The sequence below is a fragment of the Anolis sagrei genome, chromosome 5, assembly GCF_037176765.1.
Source record: "Anolis sagrei isolate rAnoSag1 chromosome 5, rAnoSag1.mat, whole genome shotgun sequence".
NCBI lineage: Eukaryota > Metazoa > Chordata > Lepidosauria > Squamata > Dactyloidae > Anolis > Anolis sagrei.
Genome location: NC_090025.1, coordinates 18,356,039 through 18,377,018, shown reverse-complemented (window position 1 = coordinate 18,377,018; position 20,980 = coordinate 18,356,039). Strand labels below are relative to the sequence as shown.

The window sequence follows — 20,980 nt, the reverse complement described above, 5'->3', positions numbered from 1 at the left end:
GGAGGAGAGAAAGGCTGTCAATTTCAGTGTTTTTAACCCTGCTGTTACATCCGGAAATACTACTTTTGCTCAGATAGATAGAACCCTAGAAGTAGAGCTGTGCACATGATAACACTCACTTCAATAAAAATAGCCATGTATAGCTAAGCTCTGCTTTTGCTTAGGACTTTACGTTGAGGAGGAGCTAGTAAACAAAAAATAACCAACAGGAGAATAAAATCATTCAGCAGTCCCCATTTCCACTTGTGTTTACATAACAGTTCAGCTTTCACTGCTCTGCTGCAACTCAAGCCTCAGAACTCTCAAGGGTTAGGGCTTTGATAGCAGATGTGGCAGCTTTCACTTAGTGAATATAACATATTGCAAGGCTTTTGCAATATGTTACATATCGAAATAATACCCCCACCATATGTGGTAATCTTAGGTTGTGTCCTTGCATATACCCCCCCCCCCCATAAAAAACAATGGCAACATGATTTAAGGCATCTTGGAGCTGAATTCAGTTTTGAAATCAGACATGAACCTACTAAAAATTCCTCTTTGGGCTAATTGGGTTTCTTGCTTAATAATGGCAACAATTTTTTAATCAGTCTTTTTTGCATGCCTGTTAAAACAGTACTTTTGTACTCAAACATCTGATGTGCTATTCTGAACAAGTGACTAGCAATATGTATCTGTACATATGCATTATCTTGCCGTTATTTTACTAGTATTTATTTGGTGTCAAAAACACTGTATAAATAAATTAGTATAAAACTGATAAAATAAAGGGGACATAAGTGGATAAATAATTTTAGACCAAAAACGGGCAACAGCAACTTGATTGTCTGTAGCTTTAAACAGTTCTTCCTCTGTGCATGAGGCAGGGCTTTGTTGGCAAACATACAGATGCTGAGTTGTTTGTTCTGTTCCACAGTTGCACAAAGTGGAGGATTCTTCTAGGTAGTACCATTTTCCAGGTTGTCTGTTCAGGAACTTCCAAGTTGCCCATTTGTGGTTTGCTCCAGGAGGCAGACCCTCTTGGGGTGGGGTGGGGGTGGGGGCATCCAGTTAGGATTTCCTGGTTTAGTTGCCCAGAGGGATATGCTTGCTGTTGCTGGAGAGACATTAAAAGGAATAGTGCTCATCATGAAACTTTTCCTTATTTGACTCTACAGGGAGTAGCCTGATAGCCATGCAATGGATGGCTTTCACAGTGTTCAACCTTATTTCTCTCACATTTGGCAGCAACTTCCCATCACACATGGGGGGGGGGGGCAATGCCAGCCTCTGTTTTTTGTTTTGTTTTCTTTTGTTTTGTTACTAGTATTAAGAACATGTTTGCTTGCAGGTATTTGGAAATGCTCCTCCAAATACAATGATGGAAAAATTCTCAGATCTCCTGCAGTTTACAACACAAGTATCACGATTAATGGTGACGGAAATTCGACGAAGAGCCTCCAACAAGTCTACAGGTAAAGGCATACATCGTTAGTTGTATTTTATTTATTCTTAATATCATTTATATTCCACTTCTTAACTGAAATGTTTTCAAGGATACTTACAATAGCTGAACATACACTGCAACTTAAATCTCTATAATTAAGCCAATGACGAGTGATGGTTGAAACCAAAGAGTGCAGTGTGTGCAGGGCAACTCACATCAGTGTTTGGGCTCTGAGAAACTGCATATCAGGATAAATTGATTGATTGACTGACTGACTAAAAATCTCTAGCACAGACCCACAGAAGTTGTCAAATTGTTCTTCTGTGCCTCTGGCAAATTCTTAAAATGCTGTTTGAGAAATTTAATATGACCTCAGTTGCTAGCTTTGAGAATGGAAAAACTAAACCTGATCTAAAAATCTGCCCTTTAGTGTTTCTTTCCTAGGGTTACAATTATTCAAGGTAGCTGAAAAATTGTCCAAATTATTTCCATTTTACACAACTGGGAAGTGGGGAGGCTTGGGACTTTTGGTACCTACATGACCAAGTGGAAGATTTTGCCCTTTTAGGGCCTTTTCTGTCCAAGAGTAAAAAATAAAAAGGCAATGGGAAGGAAAGGCATTCCATCCCCTAAGAGATTATTTGGCTTTGCCAGCTTTTTACTATATTTTATTCATTCCACTTCCCAATAACCTCCAAGTTTAGAGTTCCCACACATGAATTTGCCAACTGGAGATAACATTTAATGCATGTGATGAAGCCTTCCTATATTTATAAAGCTTGTGCTATAAATCATAAATGCCTGAATAAATAAAATATATTTATACGGCAAAGCTCTTTGTTGTTCTAGACTAAACACTATTTACAGTATATGCAATATAAATGTTGTTTATTTTTTCTGTTTACGTTCTATATTCTTAAAAAAACTTAGAAGCTGCAAGTCGTGCCATAGTCCAGTTCCTGGAGATAAATCAAAGTGAAGAAGCCAGTAGAGGTTGGATGTTGCTTACTACAATTAACTTGCTAGCTTCATCTGGACAGGTTAGCTTTTCATGAACAGAATATGTTACTGTGAAGCATATACCTGCTTTTTATAAATGTTTTGTTGAACAAGGTTTTGAAGGAAGAAACATCATATTATTAAAATAATATCCCCAGATCTAGAGTTACACCATGTCTGCAGTGCACTAACACCAATTTTAGTAAATGTGTGTGTGTGTGTACATGGATGTGTATGAAATTGCTGCACGTATGGAGCCCCCAGTGTTGTAGCGGGTTAAACCGTGAGCTGTGAACCTGCTGACCAAAAGGTCAGCGGTTCAAATCTGGGGAGTGGGTTGAGATCCTGCTGTTATCCCCAGCTTCTGCCGACCTAGTAGTTCAAAAACATGCAAGTGTGAGTAGATCAATAGATACCGCTCCGGCGGGAAGGTAATGGTGCTCCATGCAGTCATGCTGGCCACATGACTTTGGAGGCATCTACGGACAACGCTGCCTCTTCGGCTTAGAAATGGAGATGAGCACCAACTCCCAGAGTCAGACTAGTCTTAATGTCAAGGGCAAACCTTACTATGGAATTGCTTCATCCAGAGCAGGTCATATATATTGTGATTGAGATTAGGACAAAGAGAGAAAGTAGGAGAAATGAAATAAGGGGATAGTGGTTGATAAGGTTGAATCAGTAGTGTGTGAAGGAGAATGAAGTATGATCACAAAACCGAGGGCTGAAATCCTTCACTAGACTAGGAAATTGAAGACACTGTGGGAAATTATTGGCAAATGTTATGCATACATCAAGGATATAACAGGCAGAGACATGACTTCAGTAAATGTACTATGATTTTTCTTCAGGACTAAAAGAATAACAGGGTAAAGATGAGGAAGTTTCATTAAATGACATGATCAGAGCATGGGCAAGGTTAAAAGTATAAAGAGGAAATTGGAAGGGGAGAAACAATAAGATTTTGAAAAAGGTTTTGTGTTAGGATAAAGCAAAGAAGCCTGTTAATAGTGTTATATCGGGGGGGGGGGTGCAACCTTTAAAGTTGCATGGGAAGCATATAGTCTTTAAAACTGAATTATTGCAATGTGGAATCTATCATTCAGTAATGCTGACCATTACACCCCCAAAACATTCCAGAATTTTTGGACAATTCCCTTAAAAGTCTGCAATTGTTTAGATGTAATCTATAGTTTATTTGAGAAGTGAGTATCTTTTTTTTTTGCTTGTTCCTAATAAGCATGCAATTTGTAAATGATATTAAAATATGTATCGGTCTAAACATCCTTAAAATAACTGACTTCAAGAACACTATCTGTGATGTCCATAGAGATGTGCTACAATGTAAAATTATGGCACAGGTATGCCTCAGCTAAGGAAGGAGATATGTTTCTGGGCATTACTTTTGGAATGGCAAATTTAATATACTTTTGCAACCTGATACCAAAAAGTCCTTCTTCAATTCCCCTTTACCATCCTCCCAATGTTAATGCTATTTAAAACTTCCAGTCAGAGGAGAAGGAAGAAAAGAGAGGATTGAGCTGTTGAACTTGCTGACAGAAAGGTTGGCGATTAAAATCCAGGAAGTAGAGTGAGCTCCCGCTGTTAGGCCCAGCTTTTGCCAACCTAGCAGTTCAAAAACCTGCAAATGTGAGTAGATCAGTAGGTACCGCTTCTGCGGGAAGGTAACTGTACTCCATGCAGTCATGCTGGCCACATGACGTTGGAGGTGTCTACGGACAACGCCGGCTCTTCGACTTCGAAACTGAGATAAGCACACACACACACCCAGAGTCGGATATGACTAAACTTAATGTCAGGGGTAACATTTACCTTTACCTTAACTTATTTGCCAGAGACTTTGTTAACTGTAGTAGGCCTGCAGATCAAATTATATTGCACTGGAAATGCTGCTTAAATGTTGATATTTGCTGTGTTTTCCTCTGCAGAAAACAGTGGACTGCATGACAACAATGTCAGTGCCTTCCACACTTGTGAAGTGTCTCTATCTGTTTTTTGACCTTCCACATGTGCCTGAGGCGGCTGGAGGAGCACAGAATGAGCTGCCTCTAGCGGAGCGGAGAGCTCTTTTACAGAAAGTGTTTGTGCAGGTAAATTACTTGTGACATATCGAGTAAAACATTTTAGAGGCAGGTTCTCTTGCTAAAAGACTGGATGGGGAAGCAAGGGATTTAAGCAAGTTTTCCCCCCAGTTATATTGATTTAGATTGTTTAAATTATATCTACTCTATAAGAAATTAGTCACTGATTGTGAAACCTTTTGTAATTGCATGGTGGCATTTTGGTTTGTCCTTTATCCAAAGAAATAGACTGAACTGATTTCAAAGAATTGCTGATCGCTGTTCTTTCATCAACAGTTTAAACGATAATCCCACTAAAGAGTTGTGTGCAATAATGATTTGTTAGAATTTCAGGGTATTTTAGTGAAATCTGTGGCCTTTTGTTTCAGATCCTAGTGAAACTGTGCAGCTTTGTGTCCCCGGCAGAAGAGCTTGCCCAGAAAGATGATCTTCAGCTTCTATTCAGTGCAATAACCTCATGGTGCCCTCCCTATAACCTGCCTTGGCGGAAGAGTGCGGGGGAAGTACTAATGACCATATCACGTCATGGCCTTAGTGTCAATGTAGTGAAATACATTCACGGTTTGTATACTTTTAATAACAATGGAACATTTTGTATAAAAATTCTGTATTTCTGTAAAAAAATACTAGTTATGTACTTGAATTGTATGAATAATATGGCTGCATAAATTTTCATCAAAAAAAGGGATTGAAGAGAGATTGAGACAAAACTCTTATCTAGTTTGTCATGGAACAAGATGGCAGATTTTATCCCATAATTTCTCCTAGGATTGTGAAACCAGATAGTATTTATTAAATATTAGCCATCCCCTACCACACGTTGCTGTGGCCCAGTCTAGTGATCTGGAAAATAAAGTGATGTTAAAGTGTTGGTTTTTAATATATGTAATATCTTTCTGCTTGTGAGTAAGCAGTATTTTTTGCCATTTCTTTGTCAGTGTTGATGTAGAGATTGTCTGGGTTGCCTACTCTGGAACAGGCAACATATAATTGTCCTTCTTTAAGGGTTCCTTTCAAATCTAGGATACTATATCTGTATGTGTGAATAATATATATCTGTCTATGTCTAAGGCTGGATGGCTCTTTGTCAGGAGGGCTTTGATTACATTTTCCTGCCCTGTTGAAGGGAGTTGGACTCGATGGTTTTAAGTATTTTCTGTTGGTTATGGGGGTTTTTCTGTGGGAAGTTTGCCCCAATTCTGTCGTTCATGGGGTTCAGAATGCTCTTTGATTGTAGGTGAATTATAAATCCCAGTAACTACAAATCCCAAATGTCAAGGTCTATTTTCCCCACACTCCATTTGTGTGCATATTTGAGCATATGGAATATTTGTGCCAAGTTTGGTCCAGATCCATCATTGTTTGAGTCTACAGTACTCTCTGGGTGGAGGTGAACTACAACTCCCAAACTAAAAACTCTTTTAGTGTTTTCTGTTGGTCATGGGTTTTTGAGTTATGTTAATCCCACAAATGAACATTACATTTTTATTTATATAGATTCTCAAAATACCCTATATTTGCCGCTGATATTCAACATCTTATGATATCTGATTCAGAGTCCTGTGTTAGGAAATATTGTTTAGCTTTTTACCATATATAATTGGGAGCCTGCTAACTTGAAACTTGACAAACAATTAGAATCATAGAGTTGGAAGAGACCTCATGGGCCATCCAGTCCAAGCCCCTGCCAAGAAGCAGGAAAATCACATTCAAAGCACCCCCGACAAATGACCATCCTCTGCTTAAAAGCCTCCACCACACTCCGGGGTAGAGAGTTCCACTGTTCCACGGTTGAACAGCTCTCACGGTTAAAAAGTTCTTCCTAATGTTCAGGTGGTATCTCCTTTCTTGTAGTTTGAAGCTATTGTTCCATTGTGTCCTAGTCTCCAGGGCAGCAGAAAACAAGCTTGCTCCCTCCTCCCTATGACTTCTCCTCACATACATGGTCATCATGTCTCCTTTCAGCCTTTTCTTCTGCAGGCTAACCATGCTGAGCTCTTTAAGCCACTCCTCATAGGGCTTGTTCTCCAGACCTTTGATCATTTCTGTCACTCTTCTCTGAACATATTCTAGCTTGGTGACATCTCCCTTGGACACTGATTCCATGTATGGTCTGACCAAGGCAGAATAGAGGGATAGCATGACTTCCCGGGATCTAGACACTATACTCTTATTTATATGCAGGCCAGAATCCCATTGGCTTTTTTAGCTGCCACATGACATTGTTGACTTGTGTTTAACTTGTCCACGAGGACTCCTAGATCTTTTTCAAGGGATCACACAACAGCTTAAACTCTATCAGAAAACCCAACATGAAATGTGAAAAAGCTTGCTCTTTTAGAAGGACATTTAAATATTTATTATCATTTCACATGGCATTTGTGGTAACTTTTAAAGATATTTACACATATTATAAGCAGTAAGTGGGAAAATAATTTCATTAATGGTTCCATAGTTGTTTAGTTTAATGTTAACTGCTACAGTAACCATTAAACACACAAACATGAAAATGGCTGTAATCGTTTTGGAAATAATATTTATCACTGTAATGGGAAAATAAAGTAAAATAATAATCTCATTAGTAATTTAAAATGCAACAGTACTTCTGACCATTGTGCCCCACTTCTACCTCTATGTCCCAATGGTGGTAGACATACGCTTGTTTGGGAATCTCTGGTGTAACATATGCTCACTTCATGAAAGTTTTAAAGGTGAACTCAAATTTTGAAATCCTAATTGTCTTCTAAAGCGGGAGCATTGTTTTTCGTTAACATAGAAACCTGACACTCTTGAGTAACATTAATGGATTCAGTAATCATCGCTGTTAACATTGGCCTCTGCTTTTCAGTTTTTCCAAATCTATTCTTTAATTATCCTTACAGACTCACAAAATCATTTTTTTAAATGGTATAATTTGCCACAATTATCTTAAAGGTCAAATTTTATTTATTCTAGGACATTCTGGTGCTTGTAAAATGGTTTTGATTATTAAGATTCAATCCAAAGTTACTGTTCTTCTTTTGTTTTCCTGCTCTTCCCCCTCTTGCTTCCCCAGCCCCTTTCTTTTCCTTTTCCTTTTCGTTTGGTATAGCTCAATCTTCTATTGATCTAGAAACAATAGTACTAGATTTATTTATAAGTAGAATAGATTATGATAGGTTAGTTTCTAGATAAACACTTTCAGCCTCCACTATGTTTACATAAAGCATGTTGGTATACAGTATTTTGGTGTGCAAGAAACAAGAGGGTGCTTTGAATATTTCATTTTTCAAAAAATGATATAATTATTTAAAACTTTTGTATTCAATTGGTGCAAGACTACAACCAGAGTATAGAGGTGGATGACTTGTCCTAACGCAGTGAAATTCATGGCTGTAATGTAGTGGTTCCCAACCTGTGGTCTATGGACCAACAGTGGTCTGCAAGAATTAAAATATGGTCCGCAGCCTCACTGTTACTACACCGTTGCAACGAGAGTGACTGGTTTCACAAAGCCCTCTTATAGTACCGAGGATAATTAAATATGGTTTTCTGTGGGCGAGCAGATGGTGACGACTGGATGGTGTATGTTCTGTATCAGAAACTAGAGCTGATGTGGTCCAGTCAATGCAGTTTTCTGAATCAGCAAATAACTAAACCAAATCTAAAGTCGACCACAAACTGATTCATAACTCTTTTGGTACTAATGTTGGAGCGTGGTCCCTGGTCAAATTGGTTTCTGGTCAAAGTGGTCTCTGGTCAAATGGTCCATGGTCAAAAAAATGTTGGGAACCACTGTTGTAATGAAATTAGGATTTCTATCCTTTAGCACAATATATATATTTTATGTATTCTTTGTTGGTCTTGCCCATGTCTGGAGATCAGGTTTATTCAGATTTCCGGGAATGTTAGAGAAGCATACATGGGAAAATATGCTTTCTTTTAAAAATGTGATAGAAGAAATTAACATTTGAAAGCTACTCTGTACGTTCTGAAAAGCAGAAGGGAGACATCTGTCTCAGATGAAGTATTTGTGTAAAACCCAAACAGATATCCAAGTTCCTATTTTGTATATTTTCTGGACTTGGAAATCTGGAAAGGTTGCCATATATGCTCATGTATAATTGAAGAGCAGGTTTTGGGGCTGAAACGATGGCTTTTTATATAACCTGTGGTTGGGTGTCATTCCATGGAGAAGAGAAAGGAGCATTGCTGTTTCAGGGAGCCAGTTGCCCCTGTACAACACCATCATATTCCCACCAAGGCATTCAAAAAGGCCAGAAGTGGTGCCATGGGGGAGAAAATAGAGGGGTAGGTGCTTCTATTAGAGACAAAAATCTGTTTGTTTGTTTTTTGGCAATCTACTCAGAGGAGATAGTTCCCTTTTTGATAAGGACCAGACGCAGGGCTTTTTCTATTTCTGCCCCTGCCTTATGGAATTCCTTGCCGCCCTACATGAGAGGCATGCGTGACTTAGGGCCTTTTACTCAAGCACTTAAGACCTGGCTTTTTACTAGAGCATTCGATCCCTGTTAATTTTTAATTTTTGTATGTATGTATTTTATCTTTTACAATTTACCTGTAAATTGCCTAGAGCATTCTCAGATGGAGATGATGATGATGATGATGATGAGCCCCAGTAGTCACATTGACCCATGAATAGATTGACCCACTTTTTGGGGTGTTGATTTTTTGACTAAATTTATAGACCTGTATGTGAGTATATAGGGTAGATGTCTCAAATAATCAGCTTTTCTTTCTTATAGTTATTAAACCCAATTACTGTATTTCATGTATTCATTGTAAAATAATTATGAGAAACTTACATGAGATGATTTTTGTAAAGTGTGATATTTATAAAGAAGACCATCTTTTAAAATATATTATTAACATTGAAATGTTAGGTTTTGACCTAAGACAGTTGCATGGGGCACAAGCATATGAATAGTCATATGCTTGTATTAATTGGTTCATAATGAATTTGGAGAAATAAATTGTGCTTTAAATATAATTTGAAAAATATGGGTTTTTTTTAATCTTTCCAGAAAAAGAATGCCTGTCAACATGTATTCAGAACATGCAGCAATCCGATGACCTTTCTCCCTTAGAAATAGTTGAGATGTTTGCTGGTCTTTCTTGCTTCCTCAAAGATTCCAGTGATGTCTCTCAAACACTTTTAGATGATTTTAGGATATGGCAAGGATATAATTTCCTCTTTGATCTCTTACTCAGGTATGTAAGCCATATTTTATTTCTTTTTTCTTTTTTAAAGTGGCTTTATAGTTTCTCTTTGCAAGGTCTATTTTTATATAATTTTATTATTTATTTGAAAACACAGCTGAAACTTGAACCTTATAACTTAAAATGCAGAGGGAGGGGGCCTATATGCAAAATTATATTGCATTTCAGTTTAAGAGTCTGAATTTAGCCCATTGATGGCAAAGCACCAGTGCTACAGCTGACTGCCGAGCACCGAATAAGAGGCGCTTGGCTGTAGGCCCTGCCAGAGCGTGCCAGGGCCTACATCCGAGCACACTGAGCGCTGAATAAAAGTTATTTGGTGCTAGGTGAGGCCAGGGCCTGTAGGCCCTGCCAAAGTCTACATCTGAGGACGCCGAGCACTGAAGAAGAGGCACTTGGTGCTGTAGGCCCTGCCAGCACCTATATCCAAGCACACCGAACACCGAGTAAGAGGGCCTGCCAGGGCCATCAGCCAAACACGCCAAGCACCGAGTGCCGAAAATCACCCAATCAAATGGTTACTGTTCCCTTTTTCCTTTCATTTCACTGATATATCCGTGCCAGAGGGGAGTGTACTGTTTCGTGTATACCTAATGAACAAAACGGTATGAGAACATGAATTAAACGGATGAGATGTTAACTAGGACCATGACTAGTTTAGATATATGACTTTTTGGACCTTATAGCAGTCCAAATCTACTGATCAGGAGTGGTTCCAGTTGGTTGAAAACCAGGTTCATTTCCAGGCACAATTTAAAGTGCTGGCTATGACTTTCAAAGCCTTATATATCCTATGGTAAAAACTATCTCCCATGAGATGGAGGAAGGCTTTCAGTTTCACAGTACTGTTTGGTAGAAACATGTGAGAAGATCTTTTCGGATCTTCTCTTCCACAAGTCACCAGACTTAGCCCCCTCTCTGCTTATCTTCATATTTTAACAGGCATTTGGTGATTAGGTGGTTGTGCAGAGAGGTCTTAGTCTGCATATGTGTGCATGTGCGCATTATATTTTTCTTCTTGGTTTTAAAATGACTTCAATGTTTTAAATAGGATAGCTTGTGTAATTATTAGTTTGCTTTTTGAAGCAGCTCTATTTTATTTAATTCTTTATTATAAGAATCTTTGGTTCCTATGTTGGGAGAAAAGTGGGTTATGAATAAAAGAAATAGCATAATTGTTGTAATTCTGTCTTTTCCTTGCTTATCAATCCAGAGGTGTCTTTAGCTTACTTTGATTAAATATACTTGATGTAGCTGTCTTAGGAAAATTAATAGTGACTGGTTTGCAAAACTACAAGGTTTTTATGAGCACCCAGGATTTTCATGTAGCATCACAGCATTGGTTCCTTTCTTCTGCAAGGATGTTTACATAGTCTAACAGTGATAGTGGGTCAATCTGTTATGGTAGTTTCAGCTGTCAGGCTCTGTTTTTCTCCTTTAATTGCTAGCCTTAATCCACTAGCCGGATCAAATAGAGAAGCATTTCCAACTTACATTTCGCATGAGAATAATCTGGTGTTGGTATAAACAATGACTTGACATTCATTACATTGGAATTACATTTGATGTTTAGATGAGATTGTGAGGATTAATACTGAATGTTTTTGCAGGCTTGAGTAATATCTCTAAATTATATTTTTTCCAGTTGCCTTTTGACAAGTAGCCTGATGCTTTTTTGATCATTTTTTTTAGGGATGGAGCAAATTGGTATGGGAAGAAATGTTTTTTCAGTTGTCCTCAGCCCAAACCACCCGGAGGTTTAAAAATATACACAAATTGCCTTTGTATGCAGTACAAAGAAAATATCAATTAGTACAGATAGTGCAGGATAAGCATTATGTAGTTTCATGAAAATACTTCAATATTGATTCATTTCCAGGTACAATTTGAAATGCTGGCTATGACTTTCAAAATATCTGCTAATATCTTTTCTGCTTCTTTCTGATTTTTTCTTCTTCTTACCTGATGAGATCCTTCATGTCCAAATGTAATTCTAAAACAGAATAATAATACTAATACTACTACTAATAATAATAATAATATATTTTTAAAAAACTTTATTTGTACCCCTCCACCATCTCCACGAAGAGACTAGGGGTAGCTAACAAAGCACTCAAAACACATAAAATAGAATTACATACCATCAAAACAATACACAATTTGACTGAATACAAACAATGGGCAATGTCAATTTAAAAAATTCTAAAACACAGTCATACCTGTGGATCATTGGGTTTCTTCAAATACAAACTAAAGTGCCAGATAACAATGGTCAATGTCATAAAGGCCCATGTAAATAGCCATGTTTTTAGGCTTGAACGGAAGGTTTGGCAATTTGGGGCTAATCTAATTTCTCTAGGGAGGGCATCCCGACCCCGGGAGCCACCACCGAGAAGACCCTCTCTCTTGTCCTCATCAACTGCACCTGTGATGGTGGTGGGGCCAAGAGAAGGGCCTCCCCAACATACCGGTTCATAGAAGATGCGGTCTCGAAGATAAGTTGGATCTGAAGTATGGGGATGTCTGCTGCCAACTCTAAATTGCACACTTTTCTCCCCAAATCAATTTAGTGTAAGTGAAAGACTCTTTTCACAATATGCCCATGTGAACAATGGGCCTAGAAACAAATTATATAAAATACTGAATTTTGCTGTAATTATTTTTTATAAAGATGTTTCAGTTTTGGATCTAAAACAATTAATGGCCTTGCATTTAAATGAGTGGGGTTTTTTCTTGTCCTTCAGGTTAGAACAAGCAAAAGAGGCAGAATCTAAGGATGCTTTGAAGGACTTGGTTAATCTGATAACCTCATTAACAACATACGGTGTCAATGAATTAAAACCAGCTGGTGTTACTACAGGGGCACCTTTCCTGTTGCCTGGATTTGCTGTCCCACAGCCTGCTGGCAAAGGTGAGGCTAAATTTTCTTTAAAAAGGGTACATTGTGTGCTCTCCCTGTTGTGTTTTGAACAACCGCCTTTTCATAAAGAACTATCTGATGTTTCTTTCTTCTTGCCGCAGGTCACAATGTGAGGAATATCCAAGCCTTCTCTGTCCTACAGAATGCTTTTCTGAAAGCAAAAACCAGCTACCTTGCACAAATTATCCTTGATGCCATCTTAAATATATACATTGCAGACAATGCCAACTACTTCATCCTGGAATCCCAACACACTTTGTCTCAGTTTGCAGAGAAAATTTCCAAACTTCCAGAAGTACAGGCCAAATACTTTGAGATACTTGAATTTGTCGTCTTTAGCTTGAATTACATACCTTGCAAAGAACTCATTAGTGTCAGTATCCTCTTAAAGTCCAGCACTTCTTATCCTTGTAGCATCATTGCAATGAAGACTCTGCTTAAGTTTACGCGGCATGACTACATCTTCAAGGATGTCTTCAGGGAGGTGGGACTTCTAGAGGTGATGGTGAACCTTTTACATAAATATGCAGCTCTTTTGAAAGATCCTGCCCAGGCTCTGAATGATCAAGGTAGGTTGTTGTTCCTTCTTTTAAATTCATTTTTTTATAGAACTTCACTAGCGCTTTTGTTGTACTATGGGAAATGCATATGCTTATTTCATTTCTTCTTCCAAAGTTAATATTGCTGTTCCCAAAATATATGTAATTTTATATGTGAATTTTACATTTCTTTTCCTGCTAGCCACCTTCAAAAGATATATGAAGTCTCTATTACTGAACATATATTTTTCCTAATAGTTGTACACTGGAGCTCACATTTAATATAGGAGTGTCTTTCAGAATTAAAGAAGAGGATGGCAAAAGCAGAAAGGAACACATTTTTTAATGTTTGTAAGTAGGAAAGATCGATATAAAATACAAAAAACATTTTTTTTTCATTGTAACTTTTAAAAATATTTTCTAGGGGACTCAAGGAACAACAGTATATTTGAAGACCAAAAGCAACTTGCTTTACTGGTCATGGAGACCTTGACAGCACTACTCCAAGGATCAAACACAAATGCAGGTATTGTCCGTATGACTGAGATATTGATTGGAGCTCTGCCTTTTTAAGTGGATTTAGTCTCTGGTTTTGTATCTGATCTCTTGAGATGTGGAAAGAACATTTTTTTATATTTATGGAGAAGAAGAATAAAAAAGCAGAATGCTTTATTTAATTTGCTTGATCAAAACTACTTGACCATTTCCTTGGTAGCATGTCAATTGCTGTCAGTTACAGAAGATGAAGTTAGTTCTGGCATCACCCTATTATATTATTAAATCTGCAGTTTTAAAATGTATGAATTAAAAAGTATATATATTGAAAACTCTTGATTGACTTTGTAATATTTTTCAGCCCTTCTTTTTCCTCCTACTATTATCTGTGAATTTTAGAGCTGAGATAAATGACTGATCACATTATTTGAGCATGGTACTTTAGATCAAATAAGAAGCTAAATCCCCACCATCCCCTCTTCCTTCTTATCACTGTAATCTAAAAATGGTTCAGACATTATTTTATCAAATTGCTGTGAGTTTTCCGGGCTGTGTGGCCATGTTTCAAAAGCATTCTCTCCTGACATTTCGCCCACATCTATGGCAGGCATCCTCAGAGGTTGAGAGGTCTGTTGGAAACTAGACAAATGGAATTTATATATCTGTGGAATGTCCAGGGTGGGTGAAAGAACTCTTGTCTGTTTGAGGCAAGTGTGATAGTTGCAGTTGACCACCTTGATTAGCATTGAATAGCCTTGCCGCTTCAAAGTTTGGCAATTTCCTGCCTGGGGTAATCCTTTGTTGGGAGATGTTAGCTGGCCCTAATTATTTCCTGTCTGGAGTTCCCCTGTTTTCAGAGTGCTGTTCTTTATTTACTGTCCTGATTTTAGAGTTTTTACATACTGGTAGCCAGATTGTGTTCATTTTCATGGTTCATTTCTGTTGAAATTGTCCACATGCTTGTGGATTTGAACGGTTTCTCTGTGTAGTCTGACAGGGTGGTTGTTAGAGTGGTCCAGCGTTTTTGTGTTCTCAAATAATATACTGTGTCCAAGTTAGTTCATCAGGTGCTCTGCTATGTCTGACTTCTCTGATTGAATTAGTCTGCAGTGCCTTTCATGTTCCTTGATTTGTGTTTGGGGCACTGCATTTGGTGGTCCCTATGTAGACTTGTCCAGAGCTGCACACGTGAGAGGATCCCTCTTGCCCTTTGCAGAACGTGGCATTTGTTGAATTTTTTTAGTGCGTCTGCAGACAGTTTGTAGGTTATTTTATCTTTTGAATGTTCAGATGTTAATGCTTAGTATGATATATGTTTGTATTTTATCAGTGTTCTCAGATGAAAGATTTTTCCCCAGCCCTGTAGCAGAGAGCATGCTTATTTGATGAATATTTGAACTTGGCCTGATATGTTTATAGAATTAGAATTTTTTAGTATAAACAGGGATTGTGGATCAGTGAGGCACTACTGGTTCAACCTTGTTCCTTTCTATGACTGATACGTATGCTCTCTTCCTCACTGTAATACTTTACAGAAGGTTTGTAAGCCTCCTATGGTTTCACCTGTCTGCCTAAACAATCTTGCCAAAAACACTGGCGTAATGGAATGGACCATGAAGTTAACTCCTCACTTGTAATTATGTAAGCTGAAATAGAACTAGATAGATTGAGTCCCCCCTTGGGGGTTGAGAAGGGCAGGGTAGAAATGTGCGAAATAAATAAATAAATAGAAGAGAAGAGAAGAGAACAACTGCAATATTGATTTTACAAGCTTTTCATTAGAGTTGTGACTTCCTGATACAACCTGATTTTACTGACTAATTGGTAAAATTACAACTGTTTTAACAGTTTTTCTGTCTAGATGCATACTCTTCATTTTAGTGGATCAAAAGTTGGAGAACAGGTAGAGAGGAGGGTACTTGTATGTCATTTACTCCTCTGTCACTGCTGGTATAAAGCAATAGAAAGTAATTGTTCACAAGAGCAGGTGTGCAGAAAATATAAGTGCTCTTACTTTAAAATATTTTGCGTAGGTTAGATAAAGTGTTACAAAATGTAGCTGATGTTAGCTATTATGCAGCAGCACTTGCTGCCAGGTCAATTTCAGGAACTGCTGTGGGCAGAAAGTCCTGATGGCTTAAACGCTGGGAAGCTATCCAGATGTCCAGGACCAAGCTAGTGAATATAGCATTAAAAGGGAAAATACCCTTTGGAGAGAATGTATTGAAGAAGATATTGGTAGGAGAAAAATATAAAAAGCACGTTCAGCCACCCACCCAAAAGAAGGAAGTAGACAGGAAATCATTCTGGAATGAATCATACTCCTTGCGTGGAGTATTAAATTATCAAAGGGACTGCATATCCTGTAAGTCCCAGTGGAACAAGTTCAGGTATCAGTCTATGCAGCCATGTCCACAGGAGGTTTGGGAACTCTGAAAAATACTAAGCATTCCCGAATCTCCTAGTAAAAGTAGTAAAGGTTTTCCCTGTGTCCGGCTCTGGGGTGTGGTGCTCATCTCCATTTGTAAGACTGAGCCAGTGTTGTCCATCGACACCTCCAAGGCCAAGGTCATGACTGCATGTAGTGCCATTATCTTCCTGCCAAGATTGTACCTATTGATCTACTCACATTTGCATATTTTTTGAACTGCTAGGGTGGCAGAAGCTAGAGCTAAGAGCAGGAGCTCACCCTTCACCAGATTCGAACCGCCAACCTTTAGGTCAGCAAGTTCAGTAGCTCAGCAGTTTAATCCACTGTGCCACCAGGGCCCCCCAAATCTCCTACTCTGAGGCATTTCCTCTACTACAACTCAAATTTCCTGCTGAACAATCTCTCTTTTTTGCAATTTTCTTTGATACCAGTGATGGAAGAAATTTTTATTTCAGTCTTTTCTGAGCTTGAATGTCATAACTAGTTGATGCTACCTTGAGAACTCACTTGTCAGAAGTTATTACATTTCATAAATGACCAAATTGAAGACATTTCTCTCTCACCAATATCTTTCTTAAGTCAGTACTCTATTGGTGTGACTACTCTACAGAGTCATAGTCCAGTCCTCAGATCACTATAGCTAATCTTTTATCGAAAATAAAGCCATCTCCTTTCTTGTCTGTTGTATTGCATGCACAATGGAGACATTCACATTGTTCAAAATGTAAGAAGGATGCTACATTAGGTAATTCCAAGGAACAGTACAAGTCTTTCACCTTGAATAAAAAAGACCACTCTAAATAAAAACTGACAATTTGGAATTATGTACCTGGTAGATGCAGTTTGCGGTCAGGGATGTCCTGTGTTCATTAATTTAGTGTCAGAAAATTATGTTGCAGGGTCAGGCTTGTGCAAGTGGAGGGCAGAGAAACATTTGAGTTTTGCTTCTTTGAGTTTTCTCTCCAATCCTTCTGTTGTTTCATAAAAATGTGGTGGAGCTTCATCCCTTTGGCAAAACCACTTTCTCTCTGCATTCTGCATTTTATGTATTCTGATCTCCAATTCTGTATGTTTATTGATATTTTGGGGTTGGCAGCTGTTGGATATATTTATGCCTAGACCAGAGGTTCCCAACTTTTGATCTTCCAGGTGTTTTGGGCTTCAGCTCCCGCTATTTATAATAACTGCTAAGGTGGCTGGGATTTCTGGGAGTTGAAGTCCAAAACAACTGGAGGACCAAACATTGGGAACAACTGGCCTCAACCAAATGTATGTACAGTACTACTTTCTTTGTTTTCTTTTATAGGTGTCTTCAGGGAATTTGGTGGAGCAAGATGTGTACATAACATTGTAAAATATCCACAATGCAGACAACAAGCACTGATGATAATCCAGCAATTGGTGTTATCCTCAAGTGGTGATGATGACATGGGCACTCTCTTAGGATTGATGCATTCAGCTCCACCTACAGAGTTGCAGCTGAAAACCGATATACTAAGGGTAAGTTTGATCACTTAAAATGTTTAAGTCTTCTTAAAATATTGTTTATTTAAAAATGTGAAGAAGTAAAACATTCATATGGAAGGAATGCGAACATTACAATTAAACAATGTAAAAGAAATCCCTCAGACCTTACTTTAAAGTATTATTTCAAACAGCATTCACATGAAGCAGACTCAGAATTTTCTATGTATAAAATAAATAATTTGGACTGAGGTGTGTGTAACTGTGTTCTGAATTAATTTTCAATACAACAATATTCAAAATCCAGTAAATCACAACTATCTTTACTGAATTAATTTAAAAGCACAAAATGCATCATGTAAGCTTTCAAAGATTCACTGGCTTTTTTTTATCAGGCAAAGATGTTAAAATCATGCAGGAGAAGAAAAATAAGAATGTCAGTCACAGACCTACATCTTATTTATTTATTTGTTTACCCTATTTGTATCTTGCCTAAAGAGGACTCAAGGCGACCTTACAACAGGCAGCAATTTGATGCTATACACACATATATTAAAATAAACAATTACAATTTAAACCAAACAATTAAAAGATAAATCATTAAACATCAATTAAAATCACACCATCCAAATAATTTTCTCTTAGATGTGAACTTCGCTTTCATTTAGATGATTTAGAGCAGACATGGGCAAACTTTCTTGCCCTGGGGCCGCCTTTTAGTCCTGGCCGCAAGGGCCAGGGCAGCAGGGAGTACGGATGGGGTCCGAAGGCTCAGGGCTGGGGTCAGGGGTGGGGGGAGTGGAGCCAGGAGAGGCTGGATGGGTTGGTGTTAGGGTTAGGAAGGTGGAAGGGGTGGATCATCATCTGGCTGACTGTCCTCCCAGCAAAAGGTTGGGGCTACTCACCCCAATCTTATTCCAGAAGGAGGAAGAGGCAGGCAGCGTCTTACAGACACTGTCGGATGTCTGGGCTCAGGCCATTCTCTCGGCAGAAGGTGAGCTCCCTCCTGCTGAGAGAAAGGCAAGGCAGGGAGCACCAACTGAAATGGCAGCGGAGCCATTTCAGCTGGTGGTTACCTTCCTCGGGCCATTGCCGAGCAGTCTCTCTCAGCAACACCTGTCCTTCCTCCCAACTCGCCTTCCAGATTGGAGATGTGGAGGCCTGCCGCGTTCTTCTCTGAGCCCTGGGAAGGCAGCGGTCCACCTTCCCCGTGGCCAGAGGAGGGAGACAAACTGCACTGTTAAAGCGTACTCATTGGTGGCATGTCTTTCCGGCCCTTCTCTGAGCCCTGGGAAGGCAGCGGTCCACCTTCCCCGTGGCCAGAGAAGGGAGACAAACGGCACTGTTAAGCGTACTCATTGGTGGCGTGTCTCCCCGGCTCTTCTCTGAGCCCTGGGAAGGCAGCAGCTCATCTTCCCAGGCCCCAAAGAAGGAAGACAAACATGCTGGTGCCGAACACTCTCCAGAGAGCAGCAGCGTGTCTCCACTTCAGCCTTCCTCTCAGCCTGGGGATGCAGTGGGCTGCTGTGTCTGCATACTGAAAGGAGGGCCGAAGCAGATGGGGGCTGGAGCAAAGAGCCCAAAGGGCCACGTCTGGCCTACAGCCCTGGGTTTGCCCATGCCTGATCTAGAGGGATATTAACAAAGGCAGTGATCATTCTACTTCTTGTCCATGTATAGACTGGGGACAAAGGGCAGTAAATGACAGGAAACAAAATTTCAAATCCATTAGCAGAAGCAGCAACAAAGTAACTTCTGTTAAGATCCTCACTATCTCTGTGCACAGCTGTCAATTTCATAGAGAATATTGAAAGGCAAGGTATAAAACCGATTTCTCACAATGTATCTGAAAAATACACTAGGTAATGAAGTAGTTAAAAGTCAGTTAACTTGATAGCTTACCCTGGTGTTACATTTTATTTTATTTTTCCACATCTTGGCTTACTCTTAATGGATCCAGGGCAACGAACAAGGGTAAAACAAAATAATGGCAATCAGTAATAAATATAATTTAATAAGTGCCCAAGGATTGTTGTAAAAGAGGCAACATAACTTCTGCTCCCATGGGAAGAGAATACAAGTCTAGGTCTGGTTTAGCAGAACTCTTCTTAGGTTCCATCTTGTTTACCCTGTTTAAAAGTATGCCAGTGTTAATGCACTCCTGAGAGATGGACATGCAAAATTTGTTTAAGCATCTCCAAAGAAGAAGAGCCCACCTTTGAGACAGTCTATTCTCCTGTTGTCCTGCTCTTCCAAATATTTGGATAGAAAGTTTTTTTTCTTGTAATTTGAATTCAGATTATCGGCATGATAGTCTGTGGAGCAACAGAAAACAAGCTCATTCCATTTTCTATATAACATTCTTTCAGATTTATAAAAATGACTGTGATACCCCCGTCCCCTTCCATCTTCTCTTCTATTCTGCTCCTTAAAGATGTTTCTCTTAGTAGTTCCCAGACCTTCCATTTTGGTTAAAAGTTTCTGATTTCTTAATAACTTTCTTGAATTGTGATGACCAGAATTGGAAACAGTATTCCAGGTGAAGTCTGACCAATGCAAAATATAATGGAACTGTTCACTGTCTATGGCTAATAATATTGGCATAGGAATCTTTAAAATAGTTGGTCTGAGTGGCATTATGTTTGTTTTAACTTGTCTAAATATTCTTCTAGGCCCTGCTGTCTGTACTGAAAGAGAGTCATCGCACAAGAACAGTTTTCAGAAAAGTTGGTGGATTTGTGTATGTCACATCATTACTTGTTGCCATGGAAAGATCCTTATGTTCTCCTCCTAAGAATGGCTGGGAGAAGGTAAACCAAAACCAAGTGTTTGAGCTGGTTCACACTGTGCTATGCACCTTGACTGCAGCAATGCGCTATGAGCCAGCCAACTCACACTTCTTCAGAACAGAAATCCAATATGAAAAACTGGCTGATGCTGTGAGGTTACTTGGCTGCTTCTCAGACTCCAGGAAAATAAGCCCTTTGACCATCTTTCCCTCAAATACCCAGCCATTTCAAAAACTCTTGGAAGATGACCTCATCTCCATGGATTCTGTGTCTCCCATTTTAAGGCATTGCAGCAAGCTCTTTATTTACTTCTACAAAGTAGCTACGGATTCTTTTGACAGGTATGAATTATAAGATGGCGATAGAGTTCTAAATGTGTGATTATCTGATAATAATATTGGATGTCATCTGTGTGGTTTGATGTTTTTTAGTGTATTGTTTATTCGGAATTTCTCCCTCCCCAGGGAGATTAGACTATCCTCCTTTCGTAGTGACTTGAAGACATGGCTCTTCAATCAAGCCTTTCAGAATATTTAGCCTCTAGTTGTCTTGTGTAGTAGTTGCACATCCTGAACTTTATCCCATGCCCTTTCTC

At 38.9% G+C, this 20,980-nt stretch overlaps 1 protein-coding gene across 5 annotated transcripts in view; it reads left to right on the top strand.

Annotated features, from left to right (window-relative positions):
• The window catches only part of WDFY3 (WD repeat and FYVE domain containing 3), a 166,132-nt gene that overhangs the window by 43,989 nt on the left and 101,163 nt on the right, over nucleotides 1-20,980 (top strand). For all 5 annotated transcript variants that reach the window (XM_060779296.2, XM_060779293.2, XM_060779294.2 and 2 more), the window contains exons 4-13: nucleotides 1,331-1,454; nucleotides 2,357-2,466; nucleotides 4,375-4,536; nucleotides 4,896-5,088; nucleotides 9,552-9,738; nucleotides 12,492-12,658; nucleotides 12,769-13,236; nucleotides 13,631-13,732; nucleotides 17,439-17,632; nucleotides 20,269-20,726. In XM_060779296.2, coding sequence (XP_060635279.2) covers nucleotides 1,331-1,454; nucleotides 2,357-2,466; nucleotides 4,375-4,536; nucleotides 4,896-5,088; nucleotides 9,552-9,738; nucleotides 12,492-12,658; nucleotides 12,769-13,236; nucleotides 13,631-13,732; nucleotides 17,439-17,632; nucleotides 20,269-20,726 — 2,165 coding nt within the window. The remainder of the gene's footprint in view (nucleotides 1-1,330; nucleotides 1,455-2,356; nucleotides 2,467-4,374; nucleotides 4,537-4,895; nucleotides 5,089-9,551; nucleotides 9,739-12,491; nucleotides 12,659-12,768; nucleotides 13,237-13,630; nucleotides 13,733-17,438; nucleotides 17,633-20,268; nucleotides 20,727-20,980) is intronic.